Source organism: Mastigoproctus giganteus, chromosome 6 (assembly GCF_048544385.1).
Source record: "Mastigoproctus giganteus isolate SK-2022 chromosome 6, ASM4854438v1, whole genome shotgun sequence".
In the NCBI taxonomy this organism is placed as follows: domain Eukaryota; kingdom Metazoa; phylum Arthropoda; class Arachnida; order Uropygi; family Thelyphonidae; genus Mastigoproctus; species Mastigoproctus giganteus.
The window spans coordinates 110,294,419-110,311,586 of record NC_143580.1 but is presented as its reverse complement, the minus strand read 5'-3'; the positions used below and the strand labels follow the sequence as shown (position 1 = coordinate 110,311,586).

At 36.8% G+C, this 17,168-nt stretch overlaps 1 protein-coding gene across 2 annotated transcripts in view; it reads right to left on the bottom strand.

The window, feature by feature from the left end:
• The window catches only part of LOC150084506 (transcription activator GLI3-like), a 215,630-nt gene that overhangs the window by 74,398 nt on the left and 124,064 nt on the right, over positions 1 to 17,168 (bottom strand). For both annotated transcript variants that reach the window (XM_090376100.1, XM_090376102.1), the window contains exons 5-8: positions 15,064 to 15,186; positions 13,578 to 13,760; positions 4,755 to 4,930; positions 2,167 to 2,367 (exon numbers count right to left, since the gene is read on the bottom strand). In XM_090376100.1, coding sequence (XP_090232226.1) covers positions 2,167 to 2,367; positions 4,755 to 4,930; positions 13,578 to 13,760; positions 15,064 to 15,186 — 683 coding nt within the window. The remainder of the gene's footprint in view (positions 1 to 2,166; positions 2,368 to 4,754; positions 4,931 to 13,577; positions 13,761 to 15,063; positions 15,187 to 17,168) is intronic.

Here is a 17,168-nt window from a genome sequence, read left to right as displayed (position 1 = left end):
TTGGGCCAACCACACCCCTAAAAAGTCGCACATAGGGGTTGTAGGATCTGTTCTCGGTACCCCTATCAAAAACATGAAGAAAGATGAGGTGTTGATCATTATTCCGCCTCCAATGAAAGTGTATCTTTCTTTGAAGTTGGAGGATTAGTACCGCATTCTTCGTTGTCTCCAGATAAAATAACGTCTAGAATCTGTCTGTAGGCTAAAACGGGACTATATCTCATTTGTCTGGGCTACCAGTCACATGGCACAAGGGCTCCAAGTCCACTCCATGACATAGGCTCCAAGTCGCATGCTTCGACGAGCTCTGCAGTCGTTTGGGATTAATACGATATTAACCGCAGGCTTCCTTGCATAGAATCCACTTGAATTGAACCTTCTTAACATCGTCCGGTTGGAAATGTTTTCACTGTGGCCGCAGAAATCGCAAGAGACAGTTGATGACAGAACCATCGTAGGGTTTCGTCTTGCTGTTAGAGCCAGATAGCGTCTGTTTTGGTTGACGTAGCCCTCGGCGACCCTGACCAACTCTTCTTATAAGTTCCTCTCTCCTTAAACTGCGTGACACATTAAGCCAACATGCCTCCTCCGCCTATTACTGCCCGACTTCAAGTCGTCCAACAGTCCGTCATCACAAAGATGCATCTAATCGACGATGACTTGCCATCCTGAGTGCTGGAGAAGTGGCTATCCCACTGAGCAAGCCGAAAAACGGGAATGAAGTGATGTGGTAGCACACATGTTTTTGCTGGTATGAATAATTTGCATAATGTGTGGCTATGTAAAATGAGAGGTCGGCTTCTATTGGATATTTGGAATTTACATGCCAGGATGCCTATTATATCAAATATTCGCCTTCGGCGACACTGTTCACAAAATAATATTCATGAGAAACATTTTGTCCTGTTAATTTTGTCGAGCAGAGTTATAACCTTGGTTACAGTTGCTAGTGGCAAGCCTTATGAGCCTTGAGAATATCAACTACTTTATAAATGGACTGATTCCAAATCAACTCAGAACTCACTGCTACCATTAATTTAATGAGTGTTACTTAACATTAAGTCCAGCCTGTATAGCTCTTTTCAGAACAAAGTTTCGTGATTCCAGTTGTATAATGCCAGTATCTTTACTTTTTAATAATCAATTCGTTTGTTTTAAGCTTCAAGTGCTAAAATATCTATCAAAATAAAATAGGAAAGGCATTCTTGTTTACTGTTATCATCCGTTACAGAGAGAATAAGAGACATCAGGGAAGGCATGAGGATCAATGATTTTTCCATCAAATATAGAGTCATTGTATAATTACTAATGAACTTGATAGATTATAAGATTCAAATACATTTAAATATCTACTAGTCAGATATCTATCTTTGCACCTTACGTTTAATATATATGTACTGTATTTTTTGTCGCTCCAGTTTTCTAAAATAAGTTCATCAATGATCCTTTGATAAACGTACAGGCAAAAATTTAAACACTGTTAAAATCTCCACTGAAGTAAATATCCGGTCGAGGACTGTATAACTGAATTTTTCTGCAATTTATTTTGTAATCCTTGAGATCGTCGTCAATATAGTTACATTTTGATAATTTATATTATAATCATTTAAAATATTTGAGATGGTGACATTAATCATTCCTTGATTTGTAAAAATAGTGTACTAGTTTTTGAAGTAATTTCGCAGCATTTCTTTTGAGGGCAGAATCCATTAATATTTATGTATTTAAATTCTTTATTTAAATTTATGCTTTATTTGGGACAAATTTATGTTATTTGTTGTGGCACCTCGTTGTGGGTCTATACATTATACTTTACAAACCGTATCATATAGTAACTTGTGACTCTGCCTTCAAGTTTCGATGATCTGGTCAAGTTTGTTCCCACGTACCTAAGAATCATGCATATATCAAAAAATCTACATCATCGTCCAAATTCAAAACGAATTGATTCTACAGGAGTTTATGTAAAACTAATCGGTTCTAAAGTAATCGAGTAGTTTTGCATGAGAAAAATGGCAGGATTTAACGAAAATTCAGTGAAATTACAACTATAATACTGTATTTCTAAAATCTGACTGGTGGATCATCACTGGTAAAATAAAGAAAAAAAAGTGCGATTAAATTTCCCCACCAACAACATATCGAGTTTTCTAAAATGAAGCTTACCTTCACCAGCTCTTCCTGAGTGCTGAACTCCTTGTTACAGTCTTTCCAGTGGCAGTTTGTCTCTATAAAATCTCCAGGTTCCTGCAGATCTTTTAGATCTGTTCCACCTTCTTTGTCCTCATCTCCCACGTCTGCCTTAGATGGAGTACTAGCCTGATTACAAGTCTGAGGAGTTCCATCGCTGCTCCGTGAACCTGCATCCTTTGATTCAAAAAATAAATAAAATAAAATAAATTATACATATCAGACCACATCATTTACTCTGGAGACATCCACTTGACCCTACCAACGCACTCAATTCACATATATTTAAAAAATATATATTTGAAAGAAACAAAACAACAAAATTAAGTAGCCACCTTTAAGTAGCGTACAATAATGTGAAATAAGTTATAATTAATTATTAAGTTATAAAAATGATAATAAGTTATATTAAGAAATAAATGTATTCTTTAAGAGCATATGAAGACATCTCATGCGTTTTCTATATGATGATCTTATTTACGGGTGTTTAGCGCTTAGCGATACGTACATGAAGCCAAATCACCAGAGCTGCAAGGTTGTTCAGAAAAAGTACTCTTCCCCCACCCATACTTTTTTTTTTTTTTTTATGAAAACCCCAAACACAAAAAGGTATTAGAACCTACATTACTTAGCAAAGTGCAAGGGTTGAATGTTTAGAAGATGAAAGAAAATACTTTACACTTGAATTTCTCTGAATTGCAATTTGCAGGAAATAGTTGTGAATGGAGGCTATTCCAGAAAACGGCAGATGAGGGAACAAATGAGGAAGAAGAAAAGTTGGTTCTGTGAATTCGGAGTTGGTTTGTTTGTTTGTTTGTTTTTTGGTTTTTAGGAGCATTAGCAACTAAGGCCATATTGCTCCGAGAATATGCGGTGGTCATTCCCTGACCTTTCCGCATCCTCCGTATTTGGTGGTGACGGGCTCGAACCCCGGTCTAATCAAGAAGCGTGTGTTACACACTGCTGCTCCTTCCCACCTGACTATGGAGGCGCCTAGTTCGGAGTTGGACAGTAATTGGACGTTGATTGGTTGCAGCAGGTGTATTCGGACATCCCTTCACTGATAGTTGGTCACGTCCTATCCAAGCACCACGTATCAGACTATACTGTAATGCTCGTAGATCTTTGAGAGAACATTAATATAACTGCGGATGCAAGATGCCGCGATGGACTTTGTTAACAGACCTCCAGAGTGGAATGATTATGGGGTGTCACATAAGCAGTCAGTCTGTACGGACCATTTGAAAGGCACTGAAGATCCTCAAGTCGACGATTGGTGATGTGATCTGCAAATGAAAGAGAACTGAAACTGACAGAACGTAACAGGAGAGCCTTAAAAAGAATCGTTCGTTCGGAATGCAGGTTGACATTGTCAACGCAGCACACACACACACACACACACACACATAGACCCTCAGTGAGACAACAGCGACATTCAGAGGCAGTAAAATGTACAGGACGTTGCATGATACGGGTTACCACGGTCATGCAGCGTTCCTGCGTGCCCGTAGTAACCGTCATACTGGTTTGAGGAAATGATCGTCGAAAAGTTGGACTGGCTAGCACAGAGCTTGGCTCAGTCCTATAGAGAACCTTTAGGATGAATTGGATCGTCGGGTTCGTGTGAGGAGAAATCGCCCAAAAAATAGAGCTGAACTGATTGTCGTTTTGAAGGTCTAATGGTGAAAGCATAGCAGGACAAATACAAAAAAAACTGGTGGACAGTGTCCACGGGGATTAGGGGCTTCATACAGGCTATAGGTTTTCTATAAATAAAGCTTCTTTTTAAATACGTAGGTGTCCGGATATTAATGATGGGTCATTAAAATCCAGACACCTTTAATTATTGTAATAATTAATAGGTGTCGGATATTACAATAATTAATAGGTTTAAAAACATTTCTGAGACGAACTTAAAAACTTAAGCTTACAAGATATAGAAAAGAATGTAACATAGCGAAATTAGTTTAGAAAATGTAAGAACAAAATTTACAAGAATTACAGAAAATCAATTCAAAAATTACCAAAATTTAATTTATAAAATTAGAAATTAAATTTGCAAAATATTTACAAAACATTAAGGGAAAAACAAAAATTATTCTGCTAATCTCTTAATCCAATCTTCCTTCCACCCTCTGTGACTGCCAACTATCAGTTCACATTAGGGAAACTTCATTTATTATTTTTCATATGGTAATTGAGATGCGTAATACATATAAAAGATTACTATTATAAAGGATCGAAGAAACTGCTTATTTCTCACAGTAATAATCAGACTTGTAATCAAAACTTTTAATAATAATTTTCAGAATATACAATAAGAAGTTTCGTTAAGGTTTTTAAGTTGGCATGCATGCAGTGAGTGAGAGAGAGTTTCAAGTAACAGCGAACTATACTCAGACTGAACTTTTAAAACTCTTTAAAAAAGTCATATTCGAATACTTAAAATGTTTTAATTCGATTAATGATTTACAAAAAAAAATAATAAAAGTTTAGGAACAAGATTAAAAGTTTAAACTCCAACTGGAAGAATGTCACTTAAAATTGAATAAAATGAGTATTACCTTAGACCTTGTTGCGGAGGTAGATCGGTGACCAGTAAAAAGTTGCTGCTGAACTAAACTGGGAGCTGGTGGCAATAGGAAGGGTGAAGTGAGTCCTTGTCTCATGAGGTGGTGTAGCTGATGGAAATGAGGTAAAACGGTGGGAGGAGACACCCCTAATGCGGGACTCAAGGAACCTGCAACAGGAACAAAAATTATGCATTCTCTGCGCCGATGGTGGATGCAAATAAAATAAATTAAAATATCTTCAGAAATTCTGTACTCTTTGAGTGAAATCCGATCATCATCATCCTAGTAATCTCATAAGCATACTTTTTTTCACTTCTATATTCATAGCGCAAAGCATCTGAAACAAAGGTTTATCAGCTCTTACGTGTATATCAATGGGTGCATGGTAATAGATGAGGAATTTAAACCTTAAACGAAATGTTTACTTGGTTCTGAAACATAAGTTGATGTTGAAAACGCTTCGCGAGAGAGAGGACAAAATGTGCTTGTCTTCAATTCTGATATAATGGGAGAGATTTCCTGATCAAAGCCGTATGGATTAACTTTAAGTTTAAGAGATTCTGGTAGGATTATGGGGAAATTTTTTTATCAGCACAGCCGACCTTATTTGGTGGGTGGATTTTAACGGTACTCACTTAAAGAGAGAAAGTGCAAAGATACCGTTGAGGAGATATTAAGGTTTAGGGAAAAGTTCGGAGGACATCTGGATTCCTTAACTGAATCGAAAACTTGACGAACCAACAGTAATCAGAGACCAGAATACATTAAAATGGGTGGTATCTAAAGAAACCTGTGTGGTCAAAGGTACAAGCGAGGGCGTAAACTTCAAGGGAGGGACTATAATGGAATGAGATATTTCTATAACTCCATTAACTGGAGAGGCTACTGTATGTTTTCCAATGGGAATGCTATTGGAATTTATTTCCAAAATTTATCCTCGAATTCACAAAAGGATTTGCAGCAATGGTCAGATTGCGTAAATGATATGCAAAATGGATGACAGATGAGACTGACAGTTCAATTGGACAAAAAAAAAAAAAAAAAAAAGCATGGGACAATTACTCGGATAATCTCTCGATTCCGATTGTAGGCATTATAAGAATATGCAACAAACCACTGTTGGGGTAACACGAGAAAGTAATAGCGAAAAGGACTGGGATCGGGTAAGGAATTCTTCCATATGTGAATATAAAAAATAAGAGAGTAAATCAAATAATCAATGGAAAGTCAGTAGAGAGCCTAAAAGAAATGGCAGAGAGTTCAACAGGTTTCTCAATGACTTTTATAGTCGAAAGCAAGCTCGCATCTCTGGGGGTTATTAAGAAGTCAGATTGCTGTAAAATATGATGACCTCAGAAAAACGTTTGTTAGAAAAGCGATTGAATTTTTGTGAGGGCAAAGATCAAGGGATGGATGGTATTTATGTTACATGTAAAAAAGAGAGCATATGAGTATATCAACGATGCATAAAAAGGTTGCATATGACTGTGTGCAAAAACTGTTCCTTGGACTGGGAAGTGCTGTCTTCCCTATCCACAAAAGTGGTACTAATGATGAATTGAGTAATTGTCGGTTAGTGGGCTTCACATCTGTAGTAAGATCATGGAATCTAGTCTATGGTTAAAGAAGCGATTCAAGACCGTCTCGACAGGAGTAATATCCTGAATAGATCCAACACTCGTTCGCTAAGGGGATATCATACCTGACCAATGTGCCAAATTACTATTATGAAGTCATTAATCAATTGGATACAGGTAACAACTCAACTTTGATATTATATATCTAGATTTGGGAAAGCTTTTTATACCATCTCTCATGGAAGTCTGCAATATAAACATGAAAAACGGAGTTACCGTGTAGGATCCTACGCTGGATGGAAGACTGACTAGAAAATAGGAAACAGAGGTTTATCATATTTGGTCAGACATCAGGGTAGATCAGTGTAACAGTTGGGATCTCTAAAGGTTGAACTTTGGGACACCTCATGCTACTAACGAGGGTATTCAAGGTAAGATATCAAAGTCTGCTCTCATTGGTAGCTGGAAAAAATGGTAAACAATGCGAACCAGAGCATACTGCTTCAAAAAGACTTTGATCTGATACATATATAGTCTGAAAATGGTAATAGAAGTTTAATCCTTCTAATCCTAAATGTAAGGTTTTGCATTTGGAGAACGAAATCCTGGAGTCGTGTATAAGCAAGAGTGAGAGGAACTAAAAGTGATTGAAGACAAAAAAAAAAAAAAAAACTTTCACATTACGATCCAGTCGGACATGCAATTTTCCATACTGTGTAAACAAGAGATTAGAAAGGCATATGGTGTCCTATCCATAATTATCTCTATACAGGACGACAGGCCGCATTTGGAATATTGCACCAGGTCTACAAACCCTACCTAAAAAAAAAAATGCATACAACTTTTGGTGAAGGTTCAAAGAAGTGCAACCAGACTAACGTTCAGTGTAAATCGATGTACTGTACATATATGAAGAATGCTTAAAAGGAATGGATTTCAAAATTTTGCAACTAAAGATCTAAGGGGATCATAAAACACTGAAGGAGTTGAGTAAAATGAATGAGGTCTTTCTTTCTCTGTCTCGTAGGTCAGACAAGAACCAAGAACATAAATATAAAGTCGCATAGAATAACAGAAGATTGGATCTTACGAAATTCCGACATATGTGAAAATTATATACAGATATTATGCAAAGATTGGAAGGAAAACCTTTCCCTCAGTGAGTTGTCGTGGAAATTACAGAAACCCTTTCAATATGCCCCATTACCAAATTAGCATATTTTAGATTTCGAAATTAATATAACTGAAACTCAGAATAAAATCTCATCCCACAGTCAGGCATACTTCACTAAAATTATTGATTCATTAAAGTTACAATTTGTTTATTAATGTCTTGTTCAATTTTAGCCTTGAATAATTTAGGTAGCCTACGTGGTCTAGATGGAGAGATAAAAATGCATAAAACAAAGTAATCTAGAGTCTAAATGGCGTAACACTGATTATCATTGAAGCTGTAAATTATTTGGACATGAATGAAATTGTAAAGAAATACATGGCTATTTTGGAGTAAAATTACAACTAATAATTTGTGCATATAATTTTAGTCTGTTTATTTTCTAATTGTATGTTCTGGGATAAGTTTTTTTTTTTTTTTTTCTTCACTAGTACAGCATATGCTATTATCTCAAAATAGCGTATAGTTTCATGCTCAGGGTCGGGGAAGAGAAGATGGAGATCGCAAGTATCTGGCCTCCAGGAAAATTTTCTTTCGAATGGGTCCTTGAAAAGTTAATCAGCCTTTAGTCTAAAATAAGGTTGTATTTTTCGATGGTTTGTACTCAAAATATTGAAAAACTGCGATTGTACTGGAGAGGAAAGTAAGCTTAAGACTTTTTCAGTTTGGGGGGAGAACAGGAGGGATCGAGAACTACGTACGAGAAATATTGTGCAATCTATCACCTACATTTTTCGTGTAGCGCGTTAGTCGATGGTATTCGTGTTACGAAATGCGAGTCATCGACCCTTGACGTACGATCTGCCCCCCAGTTCGAAACTATTCATATGTGCAAAACATTTATGCAGAACGGTAAATTTCAAAAGATATCCGTCTATTAAGTGTCCCAACACCACCACCTCTTTCAAGATAATCGGTTCACATGAAACAAAATATGTATTTATGATTCTGTTCAAGTTTAAAAGCGGTTATACCATCAGTATTATCATCAATACAAATAATAATCACTAACTTTAGCAAACTTAAGAATAAATATCACTTTCACATCCGTCTGTTTTATCGGTAAAACCTTTAAAGGAATCCACCGGAGTAAATAAAAAAAATAAAATAATAGCAAGACACAGGTTGGGGGTCTTCGATGCCTGCTTTTGTTTTCTTCTCGGGTGTTTCCCGTAACTGGCGATGTGATTATTTTCTTGTTCTGGGTTACGATATTTCGTGTTCATTTGTCCTCGTGCGTTTTATACATTTAGAAACTTTAAAGCGGAAATTACCGTGAGCTAACGACAGATCGTGACTCAGAAGCAAGCAACTTCTGCTCGTACATATCTTTAAGTAGGGAAATATGATGTTCTACAGATAACAAAGATATAATTCATGTCAGTGCTTAATACTTAACCCCGCAATCAGAATCTACAGTTTTGTCATAATTGATCCTTCATTAGCCCCTCAGTCTATGTCACGTAACAATATTTCATTCACGGAGATCGCGCACAAAGATAATAACTACAGTTTCACTGGCCACGAGCACCTCACGTGTTCCTTTTTTGGCCATTCTTAATGAGGTCCGCGATTCGTTGGTTGAAGAGCAGTTTCCCAAAAAGTTTCCGCAATAATTTGTCGTAACGCATGTGTCCCGCTGGTATTTTAATTGTAAAGATATCCGTACATTCATAAAATTAGTTGGGGGGGGGGCGCTTCCACCAGAAAAATATAAATTTTCTTCGCGATAAGAAATCGTTGGATTAATTCTTAAGGAGTACCAACAAAGTCCCCAAAATATATTTGTGTAAAAATGTCACGTGCGCCTATAAATCACCTCCTGTCCTTGATATAAGAGAACGCCGCTACTGATAACAAAGACATGATAGGATGATTAAGAGAACGTGCCAAGAAGTTCAAATGAAGAGGCATCTGTTTGCACAGCAGCGGTCTCGACGTAAATGGTGGGCCCACGATTACTGAAATAAGCTAAACGAATGTAACAGTAGAAGGCTGCTGTAAACGTGCACCTCATGACGAACCACATCGTAACATAAAAGAAGTAAAAGCTCCATTGCATTTCAAACTGCAAATAACTGAGAGGATCGTTAGGCCTAACTACAGTTTAACAAATGAAACAGACATTTAAATGACTTCGTTCCAAAGAACTCATGGGCATGCGAATTCGATAATAATAGTCGCAGACAGGGCAATATTTAGAGCGTAATAAATCGCTTTTCTTAATTATCAGAAAAGAAATTTAAAAAAAAAAAAAGTACTTTCAATTTTCATGATGTACTGCATAGCCTAAACATACGGGTCAATTCTGAAAAAAAGAAAAACATTGTTTACTCGATGCGCGCAGAGCCAAAATTCTTAACGCACCTTCACCGTGAAGGAATCTCATGCCTCATAAAAAATTTGTATTTCATTTACGCTTCATGCCAATCTAGAGAACTCAGTGGAATATCCTGACCCTGTTATACAGACAAGGCGCATGAAGATTACATCCAACCCATTGTTTTTGTTTAACCTGACTACGGGACATGCGTCGATTACGTATTCATTTCGAATATCTGAATTCAATGATTTTAAACGGACTACACAAATTGTAAAAATGGCTGAAAAGCAAACATATATGAAAGGGTGGCTCGTTGTACAATTATAGAATGTCAGAAATCGGACGTAAAAAGTCAAACAACATAAAATGAAAGAGCCTTGCATTTGTAAAAGTAGCAAAGCGAAATGGGCCCCATAACGATAGGATTCCCAATAAATATATCGAATTTTAGGAGTAGATTAATCTCACTTTCTCTATTACATGCGGTTCATAAACTGGTTATGCGAAACCATGAATATAAAGGAAACAGTTAAAATAGAAGAAATTATTCTAGCAATTCAGTTTGAAATACGGTCCTACAAATAATGCCTATTTTGATAAACCTGATGGTGAAGTCATAATTATCCGCCTAAATTTATCATGAGGAGAAATTAGAATAAACAGCGCATCATGGAATATCGGACCATGAAAAATAAAAATCTCCTTTGTTTGTTTTAGGGATAGGGAGCGAATCTCGCTTATATTTAATGGAAACTGGTCTCTTTTTCTAAATTTCTTTTAGAAAATGGCATTCGAGTGAGTGATTGAATTGAATGAACGAACGAATGGGGATAACATTCAAAATGACATTCAAAAAAATTCAAAACATTAAAAATATCAAAATGGGAATGACATTCTCAATCTTAAGACGATTATAAAAAAATAACTACTTAGCAAACTGAAAATAAAGTTTATCACAGATAAGTATAAGTTTGTCAGATGGCTAAAAGTGATAAAACATATATTCCGCGTATTACTAAAATTTGAACAGTCCATTGAAGCAAGCAGGACAGATAAAACAGTGTCACAACGCATTCACACAGGTGGTTCATCAGCAGGAGAGAATACGTCAGATGACTGTGTCCTATGCAGAGATGAGCAAGAACAACTTCCTGTTTTTCGATTCATGAGCAGACCTCCATGTTTAGCTCCCATTTCACCTATCCATTCTCTCCAAAAGTTTCTTCAGTTCTTCCTTGAATCTATTTAAACTATCAATTTCCACAATGACAAATAAAAGTTTGTTCCAGTAATTGATCACCCGCTGGCTAAAGGCAAATTTCCGCACATCTATTCTGCAACTGTCTTTCCTCAATTTGAATTTATGCTTCGACAAGTGCGTAATCTGAGCAAGAGGAAAAATCCCATCAGCATTGAGCTTGCTCAAACCATTCAAAGCCTTATACACCTCAATCAGATCACCTCGCAGGTGCCTAGTCTACAGACGCTGCAATTTCCAGAACTTAGCCTTTATTCGTAAGAGCACCACTTTGTTCCCCTCACCAATCTCGCTGTCCTTCTCTGTACTCGTTACAGTAACGAGATTCGTGATATTACAAATATATCTTTAGCCTTGGGCTGTCGCCCAAGACTAAAGATATATTTTTGTAATATCACCAATTAGGTACGAAATAAAATGAGTTTTCCGCGAATCATAACAGCAGGAAAAGTTGGCTGCAACAAAGGGATACCTTGTAATGGTAATACCAGTATAAATCGTTATATCAAGTCCATATCTGTAAAGGCTACTGTATCTTCATAGTTTGTACAAAGTAGTTTGTACCTTCAAGTTCCATTCATATAAACAGCACTGCTAAATATGTGTTTTTTTTTTTTCATAGATCTTGGCTGGCTGGCTGGCTGGCTGGCTGGCTGGCTGGCTCTCTCTCTCTCTCTCTCTCTCTCTCTCTCTCTCTCTCTCTCTCTCTACAAAACGAATAAAAAAATAAAATAACATAAAATACAGATGGTGGAAACTTTTTGTCCGCTATTTGGGCTCAACCACCAGATCAAATACAGTCGTTAATTGGAAAGTGGAATGCAATGTGCTATCATCATCAAAACTATGCATAGGATTTCTGGTCAATGGAAGAAGGTCATTAATATACAACAGGAAAAGAGTGGGGGAAAGAACTGAACCTTGGGGGACACCGGCATTAGTGGAGAAGTTAGAAGACAGAGAGCCATCTACCATCACCCACAGTGAGCGGTCAGAGAGAGAGAACTGAATAATCAATTACAAAAAACAGTTGGAAAACCATAAGATGGAAATCTGTTTAGAAGACCTTTATGCTAAACACGATCGAAAGCCTTTGAGATGTCAAGAGCAACTGCTTGTGTTATACCGAACTCTTCCATTGAATTTGTCCATAAATGGGTAACATAAGCCAGAATATCACCAGTGGATCGACACTAACAGAATCCATACTGGCGATCGTTGATCAGACGATCGCCAGTATGGATTCTAGGTGTTTTAAGAGTTGGCGGTTAATTGATTTCTCCATTACTTTAGAAAGGATAGAAGTAATTGCAATAGGACGATAATTAGATGGGAAGGATTTGTCACCCTTTTTAGGAACTGGCTGGATATGAGCAAATTTCCAAACAGAAGGAAAAACACCTTTGGAATAAGAAAGTGAAAAAAGGCGTCAAACAACATAAGTAAGTTCAGGAGTTCGTTTGCTCGTTCAAAAGAAATATGAGCGCTGTGAACTGTGGTAGTCTCGCGCAGTTTTGTAAACGCTCTTGAATCCGGTATTCTGGGTTAGGAAACCGTATCTCTACAAGCAGCAGTGGCATTCCCACCACAAAAACCGTAGACAAACACCATATCGGCATATTGAGCATGTGTGAAGATGCTCTTAACAACACTTCTAACACCAAACAGCGTCAGGTTATAATTGCTTCTTGGTCACATCTGATTCAAAGAGCTGTGCACGCCAATTTCAAACAATTGTATCTCCGTATCCATTGAGAATTGGACACATGTTTATATGAACTTTTTTACTCAGAATAATCGATACTATAACCTCTTCAAAATATTTACTATTCCTCTTGGATCACTCTGTATAACTCATAACAAAAACAACCACAGAATTCAAAATCGGTTCTGAAACGCTCAGAGTAGAAAACTTCCGTTATGTCTAAATTCTTTCTGATACTCGTTGAAGTCATCACTTCTAATCTTTTGTCAATCTTCGCTTTCGTAACTTTTGCGTCACGGTGGCTCCTGAAATTACACATAAATACTGCATAAAAGCTGACTTTACCGGCATGCTTTCTTGTCATGGGAGTAATTAAACGCGTTTAGCTTAAAACTTGCGCTACAATTCAACCTTATTTCGGGTCTCAACGTAGTCTACTATTTCGAATCTGGTAATACAGTTGTCAGACTTTATAATACATCTTAACAACGCATTCTTGCTTTAATTAAGGGATATTTTCCCTTAAAAATGTTACGTCATTTTGAAAAGATCCTATAATTCACATTTTATAAACACCCTATGCTTAATATTTTGTTATGAAACCTAATTGAACAACAGTAGTTGTAATAACATAATTTTTTGCTATTGAGAGATGTATCGGGATCATCTATGCTCAGAATTTAAAGCGAACGGACGGGAACAAGGGGATGATAATCATATTCCATAATCCACTAAGACCACTAAATTAAATACCTTAACTGTAACTGGCTTAGATACCTGCAGATAAATGTCCATAAGATCCACTTGCACTTGAGCTTCGGGACCCGTTCACGAAAGACACCAGGGAATTAGGCGAAAACCGGATCATGGATGTGATGTCGAAGTCGGAATAGGGAGAACTCGACAGAGCACGTTTGCGTCCATGTCTAACAGCTGGCTTTGGGCTTGTTAAATGAGTTCCTAGAGAGAGAGAGAGAGAGAGAGAGAGAGAGAGAGAGAGAGAAAAAAAATTGTTATTAAACTGTTCTACACATTGAAATTGCCTTTAAAATGCCTTTAAAAGACCACAAATGCTACAAAACTTTTAAAAAGATTAAAATTCTTAATTAAATTAACATTTTTACTTAAATATTAATAAAAAATAGTCTGTTTTTTTATTCAAATTGAGTTTATTTCACCCTATTGCACTTAGGTGCTTTATTACTTAGCGTAATGAATGGTACATTGTGGATATTTATATATTCTTGTTTATTCTCTGCGTCATGATTTCTCTGACACGTCACAATTGTGTAAAATTTGCAGAATTATTTTTTGCCTTTCATCCTTTTCTTAGCCTCAATAGCTGTTATTATCATTACTATCACATTTTATTAGGTATTCTTTAAACGGTCCGTATCCGGAAAGTTACAAAAAAATGGCATTACAGGTAAGTTAGAACTGAACTTATCAATTATCCGCTTTTGACCCCTCAAGTTGGACAGCTCCACATGAAACTATTCTCACCTTTCTCGATCGAACGCATTTCTAGTTTATTGATGTCAGTTTTAACGGACTCTACGAAAGCTGAGTCCATTAAAATCCAAATTTCGATTTCAAATTGATACTTTGGAATCGAAAGTCAGAGGGCACCAGATCGGGCGCGTTAGTAGAGAGGATCCTTCAGGTGAATTGTGCACTTCGCCATCCCTCCACATTTGGCTTCATGTAGAGCTACCCAAGGGAACGACTTTAAAAGGAATAAAAAGCAAATAACCGGGAATATATATTTTTTAATAAATACGTCTTGTATTTACTAAGTGTGGCTATAAAGTTCCAGGAACTATGGCAATGCACCATTCTCGAGTGCGACAATAGCTCTAGGGTTTCTGAAAGCCAAAATTAGATGGTTGTTCAAATCTGAATGATAACATTTCTTCGGGCATAGGCGATTTTTAGGACTTTTTTTTCAGATAGGTACCACGGAGTTTTAGCCTAAGGGGAAACGATACGAATTTACTGATCTTTGCAAGAAAGGACGGAAAGGAGATGGAAAAATGATACTTCCAGCGATTATTATTTCAAGCTTTTTTATTATCAGTTAATCACTGGTGAAAGAAAAGTTCACAGGCTGTGGAACCTGGAAATGTACCCAAAAAAATAATTTAAAAATAATTCCGAAAGATGCATGACAGTACTGTACCATCCAAATAAAACCATAATATCTTTAAAATTACAGAAAACAATACAGCTATTTAATGGCTTCTGTCTACTAAAAACTGCTTACCGTCCGATGCTAGCATTAGTTCCGGAGTCATTCCTACACTTGTTGGAAAGGTCGAATGCATTTCTAAAAGACTCCTCTGGTGCAGCATGGACATCTGCTGGAGGTTATCTGCTGTCAGCGGAACTTAGAGATAAAAATTAAACAAGAATGAATGTCAAGGTTTGCAAACTGGATGCTACAGAATATCTATTTTATTAATCCAGACAAAAAGAAATATCAAAAGTATAAAGAATTTGGACAGATTGCGAAGACTGAGTTTTCCTACCTAAGATGTATACGGTTCTTGTGTGAAAGTTACAAGAAAGTGTGAAAAGATTAAAAATTTAGCAAAAAATCCTCGTCCCTGTAAATCAAGTAATAAATTATTATACATTATGAAATGGGCCTTTTAACTGAAAGTGTGGGCGAGAAAACTAGGTAGGATCATCGTGAAAATTTCAGCAAATATCAATAACAAATACCAGTCACAAAATTGTCCTCTTCGTGAACTGCAGAATGCCATTTTTTCCCCCACCCCAAATAAAAAAAAAAAAAAGAAGTTTCTACGGGTTCGGCAAACTTATTCTAATATTTATCATCGGTTTCAACCATGGTAAATTCAGTTGCGTGTGCTGCTGCATCCTGGGGTTGATTACACGGCTTCGTCAGGCCAAGAACTAGATCTCTAGAATTCAAACATCTCGCTCAAAAGAAATTGCTGAATTATCCCACAGGGAATAATCCACTTGTGGGAGACTTTTGCTAAAGTTACATAGTTTATAGATCGTATTTATATATCAATACACTACCAATTTTTAATATTAAAACCTTTACCACATTTATGCAAATAGGTCACAGACGCGGGTGCAAAAGAAATAGATTCAAAAGATCAAAGGAACCAGTTTTTCTATGTCAAACATGGATTGATCTCTACGACGCTTACAGTAATTTGCGATTTGCTCAACAGGAAATGGGCGATTCGACCTCACTACTGCATAAAACAGTGCAATCCCTCTCCAGTGGTATCCTTTATCTATCACATTTACTCCTTCCAGAAGTGGGTTCCTTTTATACTCCGGAACGACCACCAAGTCAGAGGAGTTTACAATGAATTATGAATACAGTTCATTCAATTCAATAGACTACTCAGACCTTTTCCTACCACTCCTTATAATGCTGGATATTGCAGTTTTCGACAATCTTGTAATTTCCGCCGTCGTTGCTGTTGTGGTTCCCAGCTTTTCACACGTCAACATTGTCATTTTCGAAAAGTTTATATGACGTGTTTTATCCGCTTTACGTCTAGTTTCATTTGTTAACTTTGCGACGATATTAAAGACATGTCGGCATGGCGTGTAATTCCCTATCGTATATCGAGATTCGTTGCCCTATGGGTCGGCAACCTTTTTTGAGCGAAGGGCCATTTTTGATCTAATTAAAAAAAAAAAAAAGAATCCGAAGAGCCGCACCTCCTCTGAAGCTGGAGGAGGGGGGGAGTTTAAGAAATGGAATAGAGTGGGAAGATGTTTTATGAAATATATATATATATATATATATATATATATATATATATATATTTTTTTTTTTTTTATTGAAATGTTATTTATTAATACTGAAACAACGTAACAACATTCAATTAGGTACGAATTAATGTGACTTTTGCTGCTGAACTTCTTGAGCGAGTCTCTCAAGATCAGTCGCGTATGCCGCAATTTTCATCTTTAAACATGCTGAGAGACTTGTATTGTTCAGATGGTTTCTTGATTTATTTTTAATAAGGTTCATGTTGGAAAATATTTGCCGGCAAAAATACGTCGAACCAAGCATTGAGAGAAGTCCAAACGCAAATATTTTCAAATGTATACTGTATACGTGTCCGGTACGCTACTCCACACATCGAACAAAATTTGGTCTTACTTTTTCAACTCATCAATCGCCGTCCATTTGTGTAGAATTGCAGCCTTTTGCCTCTCCAAATCCTCAATTTCAGTTTTAAGACATTTTAGTCTTGCACTCCACATGTCCTTGATTTTTAAGTCCTCCAACTGCATTTCATATTGTGCCTCATAGATTTGAGGGCCCCCCACAGAAAGAAATCCAGGCTCGATAAATCAGGTGAGCGTGGG